The sequence below is a fragment of the Chelmon rostratus genome, chromosome 12 (genome assembly GCF_017976325.1).
Source record: "Chelmon rostratus isolate fCheRos1 chromosome 12, fCheRos1.pri, whole genome shotgun sequence".
Lineage (NCBI taxonomy): Eukaryota > Metazoa > Chordata > Actinopteri > Chaetodontiformes > Chaetodontidae > Chelmon > Chelmon rostratus.
Window position 1 is genome coordinate 8,054,136 of NC_055669.1, and position 21,053 is coordinate 8,075,188.

Consider the following 21,053-nt stretch of genomic DNA (forward strand, 5'->3'; position numbering starts at 1 on the left):
ACATGTTTCCATGTCCAGCTGGGTTTGACCGGTGTCCCGGCTCTGTGTTTTGTTGCTCTGTAAAAGTTTGTTAAAGAGATGGGTGTGAGGGCCATTGTGGTCAATAAGAAAAAAAAAAACAAAAGCACAATATGAGAGTCTATTTTTGGGCTCAGAAACCAAAAGGCTGTTGGATGCAAAGCTGTTGTTCGAAGCAGGCCCACCACTTCAAACCCCCTGGCCCCCGTCTCCTCTGGGATGGTTTCCGCAAAAAGATGCCGCTTTCCTTCCATTCTGGTGATTACAGAGTGCAGGCACCCATGACTTTGTCAATGAAAGATATTTTTACAAAAACATACAGTTGAAGCACTTTTGCATGGAAAGAATGTACATTTCTCAGTATTTAAAAGGAAAGGGGGGGGGATACTTGGAAATTTGGACCGATTCCATCCCAGTTCATCTCCTCCCCTCTCTCCTCTCTTTTTCTCTCTCCATCCTGTCTGGATTTCAGCAATGTGTTTCTCGTTGTCTGTCTCATCGCCTCTAACTCTCAACGCGCTTGGTCGGCATATTTTTCGTGCTCAAAAACCGCTAAAACAAAAAAAAATGTAATTCCATCTTTTTTTTTTCTTCCCAACAATGCTTATTTTTCCCAGAGTCGTACTGAAATTTAATCAACAGCCAAATGAGAAAAACATATAACAGCATTTTCCATACGTGCAAGCACACTTTGAGAATGATTGTCATATACACAGCGGAGGAAATTAGTTCTGTTTTCTGTAGGATCATTTACTGCTCCCTCAGGACACCTGGCCCTTTCCACTGTTATGATAACTTAATTGTACACATAAATTATGGTTTCTGGTCATCTGCACTTGGACAAAGTAGTTTAACATACAGTATAATGATGATTCTAAGTGTAGGGAGAAATAGTAAAATCAGTACTGTATTTGTGTAATCAAATGTACATAAAATATTATTAAAACCGGTGTCCTTTTTCCAGCTCCTTCAGGTGTTGGTCATTTCAGATCAGAGTCTAAATAGATCTATATAGGTCTTAACAAAATGTATTTTCCAGCTCCCAGCAAATCTAGCATGAGTTAAAAACCATGTATGAATGCCACCCCCCCACCCACACATGTTTATCTTGGCGAGGTAGGAAGAGCTACATTTAGACCCTGTGACAGTAAAGCTTATGAATGAAATCAAAACCAAAGTCCTGTTTGGATGTGCCGCCTCCTCTCCACGGGGTGACATAGTAATGAGGAAAACACTGCGGTCTCTCTATCAGAGAGGCAGCTTGCATTATTTAGCTGGAAAATTTTGGCAGTGATTCTTAATTTCCCTTTACTGTCATATGTATGTGGTGGTTAAAAGAGCTGTATAGTTTACTATAAATAGTCATGTCCCCTAAATCCCTCTATGTGTGCATCTATTATGATACAAAAACAACAATGTTCACGCCAAGTCCATGTCTGTTACAGGAGGCAGTTCAAGTCAGGACTGATGGCTGGTAGTCTCCGATGGTTTAGTTCTTAGGATCAACCAGTTGTGTACAGTCACAATTTAGAATAAGGTTCAAGTGTGCCCCGGCCTCCATAGTTACCCCTGGACCAGCCTGGCTTACAGTATCTCCTCAGTCTATGGGCCTGATCAGCATACGGACAGCCTTCATAGAGTAGAAGCCGCCGCCGTAGTCGGCCCAGAAGATCCCGTCTTGGAATTTGCTGCGGTAAACGCCGCCGGTGTACCAGACACCGTTGAGATTGGCTTGGCCGCAGGCGTTGTACCACCAGCCTCCTTTATGGAAATGGGCGCAGTTACCTGTCGCGGGGAAGCAGAAAGGGTGGTGATTAGCTCTGTGAGGAAGTGCGTTTCTCACAGAGAAAAACGATGAAATGAAGAAACACATTTGATGTTGTCTTTAGAAAACAAGTATATGTTGGCAGTATCTTTCCAGAAAACAGTTGCTTTTCTGTGTTGCAGTCATCACCTCTGCCATCTCTTGCTCGTTGCGCTGAGCGCTCAGATGCTACCGGGTAGCTTGCTCATTGCGTAAAAAAGCCAACATACCACATTCTCCAACAGTTTATTTGACAATGTGTCAAGCTACATTTTGATTTGTTTGTCTCCGTAAAGAGGAATCACAGAAACTGCTAAATGAATCTACACCTCCACAGCCGGGGTACGTCTTCTGGCAAATTACGATGAGGCTTTCACCCTAATTTGCCTTAAGTTAAAAATGTCTATGTCTCTAACATTACTTACACTAACAAAAACGGAGTGCCTGTTGGCAAAGTCGCATCAATTTTGGAGAAAGTGGTTGGTTGCTAATTTAAAAGTGTTTGCTAATAAAAAAGCTACTCGCTAGCTTAGGAGCGCTGCTATACCCCCAGAAATGAAGAGAATGGCAGAGGCATTTTTTTTCACTTCCAGTTGATCATCGCCTTTATCTGTTTTCTATGGGATGTGAGTGAATTGCTTCGTAAGACATTGTGGGTTTCTAGGCGATGTAGGACTGATCTGTGATCAACCAGTTTTTGGAAATAAAACTCCAAAGCTTAACATCAGGTAGAAGCTCAGGCTTGAAATTTTAAATAAAACATTGTGATGCATTTCCTTTGTGCTAGGAGAGCACAAATAGACTGCATGTTCATCTACCTGAGAAGGCATCCTTGTCTCGATCCAGAGTAGTGAACTGTTTGCCATTGTGACTGGTTAGGGAGTCCCCGGCGTTGCCCTGGTAGGTGCCCAGCCGCAGGCGGTAACCCTCGCTCTCAGGCTCCAGATGGAAGCTGCTGTACTGAGCGTAGACCTTCTTGCCCATCCAGTCTTCCAGTTCCACCAGCAGCTTGTAGTCCCCCTGCCTCCCCAAGTTGTAGATGCCTTCCAGGCCGAGCCAGTATTCCCCGTCTATGTTGCCAAAGCCGCTCTGCATGAGAAAAATTAAAAGGAAAGTTACAGAAAATAATGCGCATTGTTTTTAATGTGGTAGCCCGAGGAGTTTAGAAACATGAGAATTGTTTAGGAACATCAACCTTCTCGTGGACGAGGCGGTGGGATTGTAACACAAATGAGAATTTTCTTTTTGATGTCATTTTGGTCATGGTTCTGTAGCTAAGACAAACAACAAAACTTCAAAAGAGGAAAAAACACTGTGGCAAAAGAATGGCAGACTGTCTTTGAAATCCCTATGTTGTAGAGTTCATGTGGGAAAATAAGCATCCAGCTTCAGAGAGCTGGTTTATCACTCAAACCCCATAGATCTCTTGGATCATGGCAAATGGCGAGATTGGCCTGGGCACTTGTGTCGAATAACCGCAAGCAATCTACATCTGGCCACGTGCCTCCAGAACACTCCGCTTGGTGGAGGAGGTTGAGGTTTGTGATTGTGGATTAGCTGGGTGAGCCAGCAGATGATGAATGATGTAGGATTTCAGTCCGCGGCCTCCTCTCTGGTGCTGTGTGTGTGTACACGCCGTGGCTTTGTGGGAGAGCGCAGAGGCAAATCAATGTTGAAGAGAGCAATTTAGCTTCCAGTTACACATGCACAAGCCTGGCCGGGCTGAGTGGAACACTGGATCGTCGGGGCTGCCAGCAGCGGTATACTCCATCTCATTTTCACAGAGCTTTGATGAGGGGGTCTGTATGGTGTAGTGTAGTAAGCCAACCAGCCATCCATCCAGGAAGGCACCATAGTAGCAGCGGTTTTGGAAAGAAATGCCTGCAGATTGAGCTGTGGAACATACCTTCCTAGTGGGCCATCTACTGTTTCATAATGGGAATCTCAAACCAAATGACCTTGGACAAATAGTGCCGCTGACAGGGCATTATATTACAGTGAGTGAAAACACAAGGATTCTGACCCAGGAAATAGTCCCAAAGACCCCAGATGGTTCCTCTAGATGGGTCATATAACGCCATCACTGCTGTCTCTGGATGAGCCAAATACTCTGGTTGGCTCAGAGGAAGAGAGAGAAAAATAAGACAGGCAGGACAGGGGGAGTGTTATTGTCATCACCTTGTAGTTATCCCAGTTCCTGAAGAAGTTAATGGATCCATCTCTCCTGGTCTGGATCACGGTCCAGCCCCCGTTGTCAATATCCTGTTCACACCAGACCTGCACTGGCCTCTCGGCTTCATCTGGTTTGATCAGGTACATACCGCTGGTGCTGTGGCCGGCTTCCTGCGCCTCGAGACAGTCTCTGAACGGGCCTGAAGGAAAGAGGAAAGATCAATAAGAGAGACAGATAAGTGGTAAGAAAGACCGGCTGGAAACAAGAGAGGAAAAAATGTCTGGAATATGTAAACAGCCCCTAAGCTAGGCTTGTTAGCCTTTAGCAGGACTACTTCATCTGGTGCTACTTCTTTCCCCGTTACGATTTGGCTTCTGCCACATACATTATGTTGTATAACAATCTAAATTACTGAGATGCTCAACCATCACAACTGTTCAATGACAGGAAACAGGTCAGAAATAGCCTGAAAATTAGCATTAGCTTAGGCTAGCTGTGGCTGCCCTTTGGCTAGCCAAGCAAGGGTGCAGTCGCTGCTGTCTGGTTTTTACCTCTGTTTTGTAGTTACTAAAAATATTTCATGTTTGCTTTTTTCTATGTTTCACATACAGCATAGGAATGTATACAGTTTTCTTAAAATGTCTGATTCTCGTCTTAACTTGACTCTGTTTTGGCTTTGTCGGGCAGTTGTGGCTACTTTTCGTGCCGGATCGCTGAGACAACAACATGAGCGCAGTACATGTGTTTACATGATGAGAAACACTGAAGTCACTGTCTGACAAAGGATGAAATAAGTGGGAAAACCCAGTAAACATGACCAAAATCAGACCAGCAGACAGAGTAATAGAGAACACATTTGTCGAGGGCTGTGAAGATAAACTTGTTTGCTCTGTTCTCCCGAGACAGCAGAGGAGAATGGGCCAAATTAAGTCATTTTAATAAGAAATTGCTTGCCTTCATTTGAGGTTAAAAAGCCAAAACAGGCCTTGTTAACTTACTGTATGGTAGTTCAGCATTCCCATGACTAGATTTTTAATTAATAGCATATGTAGCGGTGAGTTTATTGAAAGGGCGGTTGACACTGTCCCCACTAATAATAATAATAATAATAATAATAATATAAAGGTATAGTCCATTCACTTCATGAAGTATACCAGAAATGCCTGTACTTTGTGGTTTGCAGGAGCCTATCATGCCAGCCTGGGTTTTGTCTGTGTCTCACATGCAATGGAACAGTCTTGTAAAGGATCATTTTCACACACAGCTGCACTGAAATCCTACGCACTTTATTATTCTTGGGCGAGGGCAATCTAAATGTGTCAGGAATTTCTGTTGATGAGCAAAATCGCACTGGTTAGGTCTTTCTTTGCTTTGCTTTAAGTCCCCTGCCTCAATTGAGACGTTACAACATTTTTATTTCCACCCTGGTTTGTGTTCTTTCTGTTGAGAGGGGGAGCAGAGTTCCAGCTGAATTTGCAAATCTTTAACCTTTGAGAATGAGGCCACTGGCCCACCTGCAGCTGTATTCAAAGTCAGTGATTATTGTTTTGTTATTGTTGGCCATGACTGTCATACATTTTACCATGACTGTTGGTTGTCTGAGACTGAGTCAAGAAATAAAATGCAATGAATGGAAATTAATGAAAGATAGATTAATGCATGGATGGACTCATTCTTCCACTTGCTCACCTTCAGCACTGAAGTTTCTCTGTGGAGGTTTCTGAACTTCCAGGGTGCCGCTTGTGGGTGATGGCCCGGAGCGAGAACCCCTCTCACGGGCAAACCCTCGGGTGTTGTCCCTCTGGATCTCATTGGTAAAACGCGGCACATTAACAGGAATGTTCTCGGGCACTACCTGCACAAGTGGAGGTCCCAAGGGTGGCTGCTCATGCCTTCGGCTGTAAACCTGCATGCAACGTTCCTCCAGTGTCCCAATCAGCACTGACTGGTTGTTCACTACTGCAGACAGGGCTGCGTATTTGGCTTCCAGTTCCCTGTACCTGGAGGCCAAGCGCAGGGACTCGGTGGTGGCGTTGAGGATACGTGTCTCCAGCTGTGCTAGCTCAAGCGAGTTGTCCCTCTTCCTGATGATCTCGTGCAGCAGCTGCATGTAGAGCTGGGTCACTCTGGAGTTCATGTTCCTGCTCTCTTTCCTCAACAGCTTCATTTCATTCACCAAGTTGCCGTCCACATCCACCACCAGCTTCAGAGTTTCCATCTCCCGACGCTGCTTTGACAGGAGGTCGCGCACCGCAGCCACATCCAGACGTGTCACTCGGTCCTTGTCAGTTGAATAACCTCGGGCGGCACAGATGGGTCCTGTGATCTTCTGCTCAGGGACCAGGAACGTGTAGGAGCACTTCTTCGCTTCTCCGTTGGCCTCTGGAGCTCTTCGTATCCGGGAGAGGATGGTGTTCTTGGTGAGGGCTTGGCTGTTGCTCCAGAATGACAGACCCAACAGAATAAACAGGCTCCATGTTTCAGGTCCCATGGTTCCTCCTCTTGTTATCACCAAAAAAAGCTACAGATCTAGGAAAAGGAATGGAAAGTGCAGACCATTTTACTTAAAGAAAAAGGGTTTTGTTATTTATTATCACACTTATTGTCAATAAATCCTATAAAAAGACCAAAGCCAAGAATGTATTAGTCTGTCTCTTAGTACTTTCAGCCCCAAGTTCATTGATTCCTAATGAATTCATGAATCTTCAAAATGATTCACATATAATTGAAATTGTAGCCAAGACTGCAAAGTTGCTCCAGTGCTTCCATGACTTTGGTCCAGAATAAAATATGTCTACAACGACTGGATGGATTGCCATGAAATTTTCAAATGGCACCATCATGAGATCAAAATCTTAATTTGTCCCATTCTTTGGTGTATAACTAAATACTTGCACTACCAATGATATTCAGCCTCAGGTGTACATTGTCTTAATTAGCAAATGTTAGCATGCGAATACTGTCTGCTAAATATGCTACCATAGTGAACATGGCAAACATTATACCTGCTAAACATCAGCATGCCAACAATGTTAACATGCATGCTGAAATTAGTATTTAGCTCAAAAGCGCTGCTTTTGTTTGAAAGTCCAGCTTTGCAGCGCTGCTAGGTTTTTAGTTGTTTTTGAACAACAGCAGGGGTGTACTGTTTTGGCACAGAGGATTATACCGTGGCTAACAGACAATACTTGTTAGTAGGATGAGTTAATTGTTGGCTATAGTCTCTTCATTGGCTGTGTTGACAATAAGAAAAATATTGAATGTCACCAGACCTATACTTTAATTTGATCCTAGTATTAACAGACGTTTTCCTTTTTATTAGCACTCCGTTTGTACTTTTGGTTCAATTTCCTACCAGATGTTTTCTTTTCTCCACTAATCCAATATAATCCAATACAACCACTGTGCCTGCAAATCTTTAACCATCAAGGGGCCTCTATTGGCTTGATATAGGAACAAGCCTCCAGTCTGGACTCAACACAAGAATCTTGCTTAATTATGTAACAAGTGATCATTAAAATGTGAAAACTAGCTGATGGTGACAAAGGCACAGCTGGTTTCACACATCCAGTACTACAGCCCTGCCCTTGGCAGGATAAGCCTTCTGGTACTCTTGTGGTGGAGTAACAGCGGTGCCACCCACCCACCACAAATCTGTTATCTTGACTCATATTTTCAATATATTCCTTCATGGCTCTGGTTTCATTATAGCTCTTACCACCTCTGTATCAGGTGTCTGGGTGGGATCGAGTGCTGGGATCTGTTTTTCATATTTCTGCAGATCTCTTGGCTCAGATCTTCTATGAAACTCTCAGTGTACCTGCCCATGTGGAGAATTAGTATGTTAAAAATGTCTGATAAGATTTGACTTGCAGTGAAAATGTTTGGCAGAGAATGGAGTTAATGCCACCGTGGACGGCCCTGAAAATATAACTTTAGTGGGATAACATCCTCTAACAGTCTTTGATGGATTCAGAGATGTAGAAGAGCGCATATCAATAATGAGCAAAATGTTAGAGGGTGGCAGGTGGTTATCACAAGTTCTCACTGGCTCATTTCTGCTGCATTTTTTGCCTGGCTGCAACAAGAAGACACACTTGGACCTGGTGATGAATAAAAGAAACTGATGTGTTTGAGGAGCAGCAGGGGGAGCAGGAATCCTATTAGTAATGTTTTCTGGAGTCTATTTATGGAAGGGAAGCTTTTGTTTTGATCTTATTGGTCTTGACAGCACAACGAATGGAGCAGGGGTGGGTGACGTTCAGAAATGCATGCAAAGTTAAAGATCCCTCCTTCCATATTCAATAGCGAGGCTTGGATCTGCAAGCGGAGCCGATGGTGAGCCAACTTCAGGCTGAGTTTGGCAGTCGGGCCAAATCCAGCCAGAAGGCAGTCTGGTGGATATGGCCAGTGAGGTGTGAGTAATCTTCATCTAACACTTGTGAGGAGCTCCACTTCTCAGCGGAGCTCATCAAAACAAATTTGAAGGAAGGGTCTAATAGATGCCAAAGAAGCAGAAAAAATGAATCCAAGACAGAGACAGCAGGGGCTTTGAATCATTTCTGTGGTCTCCTCTTGATGTTTAGTTGCGCTGAAGAGTCCTGACCACAGTTAATGGGACAGATCCCAGAGCATTACCTAAGTTCAAACTGCTGCTGTAGCAGAATAGTACTCTTTTATCATTGTTGAAGGAAAAAACATGCTCGTCTCAAAGGAAATATAACATCAAGTTTCTGTGTTTTCATTAGGCACAATGACTTATTGACTGAAAGAAAGTGTCTCAGCCAACATTAATTTCTAATAGCTGGCTTAAAAGTTCAGCAGCAGAAGAAAATTCCCCACAGCCTGCATTTGAACATATGGAAGAAGCTGAATTTTGTTTTGTCACAGATTATAAACCATCTGAGGGCAAAGGAAAAGGCACTTTAAGGAAAATGGGCCATGTGTCACAGCTCAGAAACACCTTGGCACCGTCAGTCAGTTATTATTATCCGGAGAGGACTTTTTCCTGTCTTTCCGTAATCACAGGTCATCCCCTTCAATAGCTCGCTCTCAGCAATTGGCTCCAACCCCACAATATGAATCTCACAGGCCCTTGCCTGACAGGAGTGACAGTGTTTACACAGAGGCTCCTCGGCCACGGCTGTGAATCTCATCGGCAGTTATTACCACCAGGTTTCTCTCTGACGTTCACACCCTGCTGGCCTTCATCAAGTCAGCCTCAGCAGCCATGTTTTTTTGTTGACTTATTAAACGGATATTTTCTCCTCTCCTCCCTCGGAGCCAAACCTGACCAGATCCAGCCACCTCATCTATATTAATGCAGTCCTCGCAACCAGACAGGTCAAACTTTGCGGTGGCTGGTTTTCCTCAGCCCAGACGGACGTGAGGACGCTGCCAATCGTCCCACTGACTCTAAGTGGTGCCACTGAGCTCTAACTGTCTCCTGTAAGCCCCCCAATTAAAAGATTTTCTTTTACTTAAAGCCCTCCAAAAGCTTATCCCTGAGAATACCGCGTTTGCATCCCATATTTTCTCTCCAGCATGCAGCGTGTTCTGTATATAATGCAAATCAGAAAGTCTAAATTTTCCACTGCATCTTTGTTGTGGCTTTTGTCCCCGGCCAGCATATTTATAGAGCTGTGCCAATTAACCCACAAGTTATTCTGATGGTGCCGCTGATTAGGTCTGTCTGCTGAGGGGACGACATGATGGGGACTTACACCAGATGTACGCATGGAATTTAGAAACAAAAACAAGTTGCTTCAAAATGCTCAAATGGTTTTTTTAATTTCAGCAACTTACAGTCATTCCACTGTGTTTTTATGAGAGGTCAGAGGACTCCAATCTAACTTCCACTGTTCTCTATTACCTATACTGATTTATTCATAGTGATGACTGGGAAAATCTAAAGTTTCAGCAGTTTCAGAATACTTTTCCAAAGCATGCCAAACACATAAATGTCATGTTAATTTCAGAAATATCCTAAAAAACCAAAAAAAAATTGTACCTGTGTCAGAGAGTTCAGTCAGCGGTCCAGGAGGTGCAGGTAAGCCCCAGCTTGGTGTCTCAGTTGTGTTTCCTCTGCAGGTTCATGCTCTCCATTCTCCTCCACTCACTCTCAGTCTCCCTCTGTCTTCGCTCTCATGGAGAATGCAGGCCTGCATACAGCTGTGGCATGAGCCAGCACTGTCCGCTAGGAGAACAGTAGAGGGTGGTCCATGCACAGAAAGAGGGAGGCTGATGGTGTGATTTTCTCTGTAGCTTGAGCAGAGCGAAGGCTTGGCCCTGCCTTCCTCCTCTGATGTAAAGTTTAGGGAGAAAAGAAAGACTCCTCCTAATATAAGGTTTCACCACAAAGTGAAAAACTAAGCGGTGAATCAGACTGGCACTGAGTCAGCACAAGTCGAGAAGACACTCAAAATCCATCTAGCTGTCGTCATTTAACTCCGGTTTAGTAGGTCACATTGTCTCCCACACGAACTACTTGTCTTGTAGAAGCTGACGACACGCACATAAACTCTCTTTTCTTTCTTACACACGCACATCTGTCAGCTTCATTCATATAACTATTTCTCAGTCTACTTATGCCTCCCCACAAAGCTGTTTCCTATCAGCTCTAATGTAATGACTGAGTGATTCTGGAGATCCAGTAGCTTTAGTGTATAAAATAGGTCTGTTTTGAATATGAGCGTTTCTCTTGCGTTTGCTCCGTACATGGGATGTGTGTGTCTCTTGCGGCAATACAAGAGCTATTGGCAGCTGTGTTTATTTGCTTATGAGGACAATATGCAGAGGGCTTTGCAGACAAAAAGAACGCCCCTCAGCTAAATGTTTTGGACTGAGGAGGAAGCCCGGGCTTTGATGCATGGGGATTCTCTGCGTGGGGAAAAATACTTCAGCATGTGGGAGGACAGATTTGCTTATGAGCAACTGAGACAGGACATTCATAATGTAACAGTGTGTGTGCGCATGTGTGTGTGTGCGCACGCGTGTGACCCGTACACGTATGAGAACATTGCCCGTGTGTGCGATTAAGAGTGTCCTAGGTGGTTGGTTATATATAATAGAGGCTGTCCAATTTAAATGAATTATATACAGAAGAACATGTGTTTGGAGGAAGCTGTTGAAAGAAAGCACAAAGAACACATTTTGTGCTAATTCGATCCATGCCTGGAAAATCTTTACACGCATCTGAATAACAAGACATTCAAAGTAGTGGTTCTCAACCTGGGTGTCAGGCACACCTAAAGGATCCAGAAAAAAGAGGATGAAAATATTGAGAAGGAAAAAATATACTTCTCTTTGACAAACTTGTGATATGTGGGAACATTTCTCCTCTTCAACCGTCTAAAACTTATAGTGGAAACTGAAACTTTTTCTGTTCTGACTGCTGATTGTGTCTTTTTTTGTTTTTAACTTAAACTTAACTTAAACAGGACTACCATGCTACACTTGTGCCCCACACATCAGCAAGGGTGTAATCAGGTGAGATTCCCCCTTTTCATTTCTTGCCTTGCTCTTAGAAAATCTGTTCACGTCCCTGCCAATAGAAAGGTGAAGCCAAATAATGTGAGACACTTTTTGGTAGATTATCAAGAAAACCACTTTAACTTCTGAAGACAAACTTAACTATGGATTAACTTAACCAAATAAGAACATGCACAAATTTTAGCCATATATTATTCTAAACCGATACCCTCTTAAACACACTCTCTGCAAACACAGCCGGCATCATCCAGGACCCTGCTGTCTTCACCACAGCTCTTGTGGAACCATGCCCTGTTCTACACAGGAGCTCCAGTCTTCTGTGGCCTTTGGGTCACTTTTGTCCTTATAAGACCTTTTGCAGGATTTGCAGGGATGCTCCTTTGTTTGTTTTCCAGTGAACTTTTTTTTTTTTTTTTTTTTTTGCTGGGGGCTTTAGTCTGCTAAACCCTGCAGATCTCTTTGGTATTTGAATGAGGTCCCCGCATGACATGAGTGGCTTTGTGGACTTAATGATAGGAACAAACATTTGGGAATAAAGGACAGAGAGAGAATGTTGATTGGGGCCACAACTCACATAAAATTAATAGCAATGAATATTCTTGACAAAAGACATGACATAATTATTGACATGATCTCTAAACATTACCCCCACTGATTACTTCCCTACTTTTCCTTCATGCTTTCCCTGTTCTTCTGCTGCCTGTTTCCTCGATGCCATATTTAGAAAAGTGACAAAAATACTACAGATGTCTGTCATATGTCAGGGCAGCACACAATAGCATTGTATTGTATGGCACCTGGTAGCCTAGAAACATGTCCGTTTAAATTCAGAAAAGTGTCCCATTTTACCCTATGTGTTCATGTAAAAAGGGACATTCGCTCACAAACCTTTGTTTTAGCTCCACCCATTCACTGCTTCAGACCAATCAAAATGATTGTTTCATGTAAAGGACATTTGTAGGAACAATTCAATATTTTCATGATCTCATAGGATGTCACACTGGTGAAATGTCAAAATCCATCTCTCTCTGTGAGCCCCTCCTTGTGGCTAAATGAGTTTATTACCACCTCCACCCTCACACTGGCTGCACATTGATCCATTGGCTCAATCAATCAATAGAAACACTGCCAGTTTGACTGGGGGAGATAGATAGATAGATAGATAGATAGATAGATAGATAGATAGATAGATAGATAGATAGATAAAGCAGGGATTGAAACTGTAGGATCAGTTAGCATGAATGAAACAAGCTAACGCACGTTCCTTTAAAAATCCTCGGTGACGTAACGCGCGCTGACCAATCAGCAGCCTGTGACAGTTGACGGGCCCAGCGTCAACTCGACGGTCGGCAGCAGACTGTCATCAAAAGGGAAGAAATCACAACTTTTCTTAGATTTAAATGGAAGACGCGGTTTAAAAACAATGGCGTCTGTCACGTTAAGTATTAGCTGAACGACGCGTTACTGTTAATCTTTGTATTTTCCTGTCGGCTCTTTACTTTCCAGCATGGTGAGTTTGACCCCGTCCCCTTCGTCACAGCGCTGCTAATGTTTTCTTGTCGTTAACTTCACCTGTGCACTACACCGCGCTGTAGGACTTGCCAGGAAACGCTTTCGTCCACCGTGGTCTGCAGAGGCCCGGTGGATTAGGTGAATTAAACGGGCTTTACTTGTGTGCGGTGTCTCATCTGTGGCGGATAAAATTAGACTCCTGCAGCGTTAGAGATCCCGTGTCACTGTGGATCTGCTGAGCCCCTGTGGAAGAAGCCTGGGAGACAACTGTCAGGGCTTGAGATGTGAACTAAGAATAAACAAAAGTCATATTTAGGATGTTACTGCGCAGATATATTACACCCTGTAGGCTTCAATACAGAATTATTAAATTGTCATTTATTATAGAAAAGTTAACATAGTTTCAACCAATTTGCCTTTAATATATAATTTAATGTTTTGTCTGTAATCCGCCTAAACTGACAACACTTGCCTACATTATAATAATTATCCTTATTCTGACTCTTCTGATGACCTGTTGCAGGATGCCGAGGGCCCCCAGGCCCTGAGTGACCTCTGCCTGGCTCAGGTGTGCTGCAGCCTGGACGCTCTGTGCAGCAGGCGTGCAGACGGCTCCATGTGCCTCAGCTGGGCCCCACTCTTCCCGCAGGAGATGGTTGACCAGTTACTGCGTAAGATGGCAACTAAAGGTAGGTCAGAGGGAAAAGGCTCTCAAATCATCAGTATCAACACCTGAGAGCAGCTGCAGCCACTAAGTTATCATAATTGTAGAAAAGGGACATATAATTTACACCAGGATAAATATGACTTACCTATGACCTTCAGTTAGTTATAATTCTTCAAACACACAACTTCCAGTGGAAACAAAAAAAAATATTATGTCAAAATATCATTAACTTACCCTGTCATCATATGATTTATTAGTTGAGTGTACTATGCCAGCCTAAAATAGTGGAAAAATCTATTCCATAAACATAAATGTGGCCAAACTGATGCTACTTTTCCTACAGCTTCCCTCTGTTTGCTTCTCTCTATAAGGGATACTGAATGACACAACTGTTGGGATTTTCCGAAACTGCAAAGAGCTCCGCCTGCGCCGGGCCTCCATCAGCTGCTGTCCAGTGTCTGCAGAGGCTTTTCTCCTGGCCCTCTGCCCTCACCGGCTCCAGGAACTAGATGCCTCCTGGGTCTCTGGGGGCCTCACTGTGGCTAACATTGTCTCAGGCCTGGCCTCCAACCCGGAGTGCAGATCCAGCCTGCAGAGGCTGTCCCTCAGTGGCCTACGTCTGGGCTGGGAGTCTCTGGAGGAGGATGGAGGGACCCGTGTTGGCTTCAGCTCCCTGCAGGGCTTGAGGACTCTCAACCTCGCCAACACAGACCTGACTGATGCTGTCCTTGAGGATGTCTGCTCTCTCCCTCAGCTGGAGACCCTGGATATCTCCTGCAGTGCCGTCTCAGAGCTTACTGCACTCCTTGATTGCAAGAACACCTTGAGGTCTTTGATTGCCCACCAGCTGCAGCAGCTGGATATGTCACCTGCCAGGTTGCTCTTTGTCCTCAGCCAGCTTCACGCTCTCAGGCATCTAGACTTTTCGGATGACCACATCGCTGTGGAAGACAGTGACGAGAGAGATGGGGACGAGACTGTGCGGCAGCTTCTGGAGGGTAGTCCCCAGGTCCTCCCTTCCCTTGTTTCTCTAGATATCTCTGGACGGAAGAGAATCACTGAAGCAGGAGTCAGAGCGTTTGTGGAGGCCAGGAGTGGACTGGTCTTCTTGGGCCTGCTAGCCACCGGGGTTAGCTCCTGTGAGTTCCTGTCTTCACGGAAAAACCTAAAAGTAAGGACCTAGTGCAAGCATCAGGTACGGAGTTGATGCCAAGCTATGGTTTGTGTCATCTCAGGACATCAGAGAACATTACGGGTAGACACATGAGTGTGACTCTCGCATAAGTTTCTCATTTGGCTTTGACTCAAGGCTCTGTTTGTGGATCTGCTGATTACGCCCGCTGCATTTCCTGCCTGTCTGACGGTACTGATCTGCTCTGTGTGTTCAGGTAACAGGCGAGGCTAATGAGAACCAGGTGTGCGAGGCCCTGAGAAGGTACAGAGACCGAGAGTGTTTCATATTAGAGGCCCTCGTCCATCTCTACAATCTAATCACTGACAAACCACGACCAGACATTCTAAAGGTTAGTGTTGTGTTTGCTCCTTGAAGCATGATTCCAGTTTATTTCAACACAGGTCTTACTTTTGTCAAGGTAAAACTGAAGGTGAGCACACTTTTCCTTCCAAGCAAGTACCTGAGGGATTGTTAAAAACCTGTATGATTGGAGGACTGCTCATGTTTCTTTCCCTTAAGGAGCTTTTTTTTAGCAGTGTGACTAGACAGATGACGGCCAAAACTGCGATAATAAGACCCAGATTGTACGATACTAGAATTATACTTTACTTTTTTTGCATTGTACCATAACTTAAATAGTTAATTTAAACACAAGATACTTGTGCTCAAAAAGAGGATTCATTCTCAGTGAAGAACCTTGGAGCCCTAATCTGCCTCTATACATGCCAAAGAGCAGTGATTCCTTTCACGTCTCTGGGGGTCATCAGGTGGAAACCTCCCTTCAACAGTGTTTCGCCTACTTAGTCCCACTACACCTCCAGGAGGCTAGGCGGTGAACTCCGGCGTCCCAGAGTCACCCCCCCTAGTGCCAGTTCACACTGCTCCTACACAATCCAAACAGCACTGCCATGTTCAACTGACCCAGAGATGCTCCAGGTAGTGGCCAGTACCGATGCTACCATTTAACTAATGCTAATGCTTACTGCTAAGAAGAACAGAAGAAGACAATACAGTTCCGATGCTACCATTTAGCTAATGTTAAGTGCTAACTGCTACCTGCTAAGAGGAACAGAAGAAGACAATAAAGCTAGAGTCACCTATACTGTTAATGTTAACTGCTAGCTGCCAATACTAACTGCTAAGATACTATCATACTACCACCGCTTTAGCTATTGTTAGCTGCTACAATGCTACCACAGGCCTAGATGCCACATGTAACTGCCGATTGCCACACTACCCCTGCCTCTCACCAACTGCACCAATAAAAGCGGGGTGGGAATACAGAAATTCACAACATGCATTCACAATAGATTATTATTCCCACAGTAAAGGAAGTAGCTTCAAGTAGCTTTCAGAAAATGTTTTGAAATCTAAAAAAGGAATGAGCTATAAAGATAAATGAGGCATTTGGATTTCAGTGTGTCTGTTACTCCTTCCCTTTGTAAGGAGCAGCTTTTTTGGAGCTCAGTTTGAACACACTGCTTTACAGCTGAGGTTGAATCGCTCTTCGACCTGACATTATAATTACTGTATTTAGAGGTGATCGTATAGAGGAGGTAAAGTGGCAGTTTCTAGTGGAGCCTTGCAGATAAAGAGTACAATGCAGCTCCACAGCTGGCTTAGTGAACAGTTTTAGGAGGTGGGAGGGTTACACACTAATAATATCTGGGCGATGCCTCTTCCCATCACTGTCCTCTGCTGATGGAGTTTCAGTGAAGCAGCTGATTGGTAAAAAAACCCACCCAGATGGTCGTTGCAGACGGAGAACACGCATCATTCCTCTCACCCCCCATATGTAGCCTTTTCTGAACAGTTTAAAATCCTGAAGCACACATGATCATAAACTTGTGCTGTACTTCTCTAGCTGGTGCTGAGTGGGATGCAGAACCACCCCACCTCCCTGCACATCCACCTGGTGGCCACAACGTGTGTGCTCAGCCTGACCTCTCGGGACCTGGTCGAGGCCATGCCCGTCGGCCTGCTCAGCTCCACTGTCACCCAGCTGCTGTACGCCATGAAGACCTTCCCCAGCCACCAGCAGGTTCGAGGACACGCTCGCTGTCTCCAGTTACAGATCCACCATGATATCATGTCGTTACACAACAGCAAGCTGTGGCACAGGATGGTTCTGTTGCTACCAGCTGGCTTTCATCAGATTCTGAGCTCATATTGGGTGGATTTGGTTGCAGCCAAGCTTCAGACACTATTCTAGTTACTTTATAATACCTCATACAGACACAGACTCACATATTTTCTGACGTTCATATGGTTCTTCAATTCATAAATTGTTTCCATCCCTCCAGGTGCAAAGGAATTGCCTGCTGGCGCTCTGCAGTGACTACATCCTTCAGGAAGTCCCTTTTGACAAGTTCGTTTACTTTCTCTCAGTTCTGACGTATGAGCCCAAGGCCACGGAGTAGCCAAGATAATCAGAGTAGCATTGACGTGTTTTTCCAACCAATTGTGATCCAGCTAAGATATAATTTTTCATGAAATGTAACCGCCAAAAGAAATAGTCCCTCCAGATGTAGAAATGCAGAACTGAGCTCAGTTTCCCAAGGCTTGTCTGTACATTAGCGGCATATTTTTGTTCTACTGTGTTCCTTACATCCACGCTGTGGTCATGGTTCAGGTATTTAGCAGCCATGCTGGTGATTAACTGCCTGAGCAGCCACGAGGATCCTACCCTTCAGAGGATGGCCGTGGCTGTCATCTCCATTCTGGTGGCCAAGGTCAAGACACCGCTCGCTTACTGCATTAGTGTGCCGCAGGAAACTAGTGTGGCACCTGTTAGTCCCGCCTGTTGAGTCCCGCTCCTCAGTCACCTCCTGCACCTCTGTGACACTAGTTTCAGCTGCCAGCTTTATGCTTTCATTTAGTCCAGATAAGTGGGGCCAGTTCCCCTGTGCGATAAAAGCATTGTTTGTTCTAGTCTGACATTTAGGAAAAATGGTTAGAAGCACTCATCTGTTTGTTTCATTCGCAGCTGTCCACAGAGGAGACCGCTCTGCTCAGCAAGGACGTCTTCATTATGAAGGTACATTTACATTTTTAGAGTATTTAGTTTCCAGCTTACACAACGTCCCTGGCTTAGCACTAGATATGCATGAGTGTATTTCTAGTTCTCTCTCTCTCTGTGTCTGCCTCACCTGCTATGTTTTCCATTACCTACCCACTGTTTGCACTCATTTACTCACTGTCACCCCGTTGCTCCACACACCAGTCCATCTCACCTTCCTGTTACTCCATTATTCAATCACCTCTCTCTTTCTGTCTTTGTGTATGTAATCAAGCTTCTCTGGACGCTTCAGTTATTTTCGCCTATTGTACGTCTGGCGGCACTTATTAATATGTAAATTATTCAATCCAACTGTTGAATTCAGAACTGCAAAAGGATGTATCTCCACACGTATTTACAAAAACTGATTTTCTCCTGTGATTTTTGGCTGTCTTACACTCCTGGTCCCTCTCTATCATCCCTCTCTGTCTCGCAGCAGCTGCTGGCCATAGTGCAGCAGAAAGCCATGGTGGGAGTGGTGGACGCCACTCTCAAGTTTGCCCTGAGTGCTCTGTGGAACCTGACAGATGAGATGCCCGCCGCTGCTCGCAATTTCATCGAGTGCCAGGGCCTGGAGCTGTACGAGGAGGTTCTGGAGGTAGAGGAGCGAAAACACACTTATGGGAACACAGAAATGAACCCACGCAGAGGGTCACACACACACAAGCATTTTTCCTCTCATGCTGTCCTCTTTTCTCTGTGTTGCAGTCCTATTACACTGAACCCTCCATTCAGCAGAAACTTCTTGGCCTCCTGGTGTGTGTGTGTGTGTGTGTGTGTGTGTGTGTGTGTGTGTGTGTGTGTGTGTGTGTGTGTGTGTGTGTGTGTGTGTGTGTGTGTGTGTGTGTGTGTGTGTGTGTGTGTGTGTCTGCTGTTATTAGGTCAGAATGTGTGTTTTGATTGTGTGCCACAGTACTGCATGTTTAGAGCTGGTTTAAACTAAACAGTGATTGCAGTGTTTACAGCTTATGCTCACTTTCTTCTTCAATCATTCCCACATCCAGGGCATCGTGCTGTGACATCAGGCAGCATGTGGGGCTTCTGTCAGATCTTTCCATCTTGCCCCCAAATGTTAAAAATCATTTAACCAATAGGAATAAAATTAAATTCATCTGTAGGCAGTCTGACATAAGACACGTCCTGCATCCCGTCTGGCCCTGACACCTTCCTCCCAACATTGTTATTGCTGTCATTCCTCCTATCATTTGTACGTCTGTATTGCAGAACAACATAGCAGAGGTGGAGGTGTTACAGGCCGACCTGCAGGAGGAGGACCTGCTGGAGCACATCCTCAGCCTGCTGCAGGACTCCGAGGTGGAGGTGGGGGTCCGTTACTTTGCAGGAGGGATTTTGGCACAGCTCGCCTCCAGACCTGAGGCCTGGACCCTGGGTGACGAGCTCCACAGCACCATACTGAAGCAGCTGGTGTGTGTGTGTGTGTGTGTGTGTGTGTGTGTGTGTGTGTGTGTGTGTGTGTGTGTGTGTGTGAGAGTGAGAGAGAGGCAAACATTTCAGATTCAGGGTTGCATTTGACAGACAGTTAAATTCACCTTTGGCTCTTTTCAAAGTGTCCCTCTATCTTTGCAGCATGCTTCCATAATGACGTGGACCCCCGTGGAGAGAGAAATGGTCTCCTACAGGTGAGAGAACCGCAGGCTGGACAAAACCCAAAGGAAACTCTTTAAAAGTAGAGTCACGTATGGTGCATTTACTCATCCTGTCTGTTTGATTTAACATCAAATGTGAGCTACATGTTGCGTAACACTTTATTTAAATTATTTCCCATCAGTCCCCTCTTACGTAACATTTTGCCCCGTTGTTGCTGATTTCATGTATGCAATGCCCGCATGGATTGAAACACTGTGTACATTTCACACAATTGTAAATAGATTCATTTATGCAGACACCATGAGTGCTAGAGAAAACTCAGACAATCACAAGAAAGCACTTTAAGCTGTACTGGGAATCATTTTCTACGAGTGATACCTCAGTTTAAATTCCCTGGATGGCATGGACGCCAAAGAAAACTGACTGTCTGGTCATTCAAGCATAAAACCAACAAACAAAGGAAAATCTCAGAATTGCATTTTTTAAGAGTCTCAGTGCACTCTCCCCTTGTGTCCACATTTCAGGTCGTTCCATCCCTTTTGCCCTCTGCTTCAGACTTGTCAGCCCTCAGGAGTGCAGCTGTGGGCAGTCTGGGCCATACATCTGGTCTGCAGTCAAAACAGTAAGACACAAACTGACTCCTGTATGGACTTACAGAGGTCAGCATATTTAAATGAATTTATCAGAACAAATCTGTCTGTATTTCAGTACTGTAATGATTAGTAGGCTAATCTATTAGTGGATCAACAAAAAATAAATCATTTTGATAATCAAGGTCAATTTTCATGCAAACATGGAAGAAAAAGCTGTTTTCAGCCTCTCAAATATGACGATTTCCTGCTCCTCTCTGGGTTTGTCAAACAAAACAAGACATTTAAAGACGTCACCTTGGACTGTGAGAAACTGATAGATGTTTTTCATTATTTTCTGACATTTTAGTGACAAATTATTTAATTCTTCTAGAAAATAATCATCACATTAATCAATTATAACTGTTAGTTGTAGCCCTATACTATAAACTATTCATTTTGATGTAAAGTATAGATTATTATAGATTATTCACTTCTTTTCCATTTGCCACAAATATTATACCATAATGCAGTGCTAAATAGATTAATATAGACACACTTCAGGTGGTGGTGGGGCTGATCACTGTAAGCTTCCGTTCCTCTCATGTTCTTATCTCTTCTTCAATCCATCCTCTAGCTTCGCATTACAGCAGCATGCTGGAGGAGGAGGGCGTGACTGAACTTCTGAAGGCTTTGGTCGCACATCCCGACACACACAGCGACATTAAAGGACTATCGCACCGCATCTTGCAGATGGTAGAGCAGCACCAGAGTCGCTGAGGGCCCTTCAGCCGCCAGCCTCCTGACAATGAGCAAAGAAATGGATTTGATTTGTTGTTTTTGAGCCGTTCCTAAAATGTGCGTAGTGAAGTATAGACAGTTTACGTCAATCCTCTTGGAATTAAAGTTTAATGGAATAAATTAAGTGTTGTATATTTTATATAGAGAGTATGATCACTGTGAAAAGTCATTTATGTCA

At 44.3% G+C, this 21,053-nt stretch overlaps 2 protein-coding genes across 4 annotated transcripts; one reads left to right on the forward strand and one right to left on the reverse strand.

Annotated features, from left to right (window-relative positions):
* Positions 1 to 619: 619 nt before the first annotated feature.
* Positions 620 to 10,136, reverse strand: angptl1b (angiopoietin-like 1b). The gene is made up of 5 exons (XM_041949162.1): positions 10,006 to 10,136; positions 5,685 to 6,524; positions 4,001 to 4,194; positions 2,641 to 2,911; positions 620 to 1,803 (listed from the first exon to the last, which is right to left on the reverse strand). Exons 2-5 carry the CDS (start codon positions 6,484 to 6,486, stop codon positions 1,616 to 1,618), a joined length of 1,455 nt encoding a protein of 484 aa, XP_041805096.1. The 5' UTR covers positions 6,487 to 6,524; positions 10,006 to 10,136; the 3' UTR covers positions 620 to 1,615.
* Positions 10,137 to 12,815: 2,679 nt separating this feature from the next.
* Positions 12,816 to 21,053, forward strand: LOC121615045 (protein zyg-11 homolog). Of its 3 annotated transcripts, none has more exons than XM_041949179.1 (14): positions 12,816 to 12,996; positions 13,522 to 13,687; positions 14,037 to 14,836; positions 15,054 to 15,188; positions 16,704 to 16,880; positions 17,143 to 17,207; positions 17,472 to 17,571; positions 17,826 to 17,876; positions 18,334 to 18,495; positions 18,606 to 18,653; positions 19,122 to 19,322; positions 19,485 to 19,537; positions 20,030 to 20,127; positions 20,712 to 21,053. In XM_041949179.1, exons 1-14 carry the CDS (start codon positions 12,994 to 12,996, stop codon positions 20,852 to 20,854), a joined length of 2,202 nt encoding a protein of 733 aa, XP_041805113.1. In that variant the 5' UTR covers positions 12,816 to 12,993; the 3' UTR covers positions 20,855 to 21,053. The 3 variants fall into 3 exon arrangements, with proteins under 3 accessions (XP_041805113.1, XP_041805114.1, XP_041805115.1); XM_041949180.1 differs by having other exon boundaries at positions 18,337 to 18,495; XM_041949181.1 differs by lacking the exon at positions 18,606 to 18,653.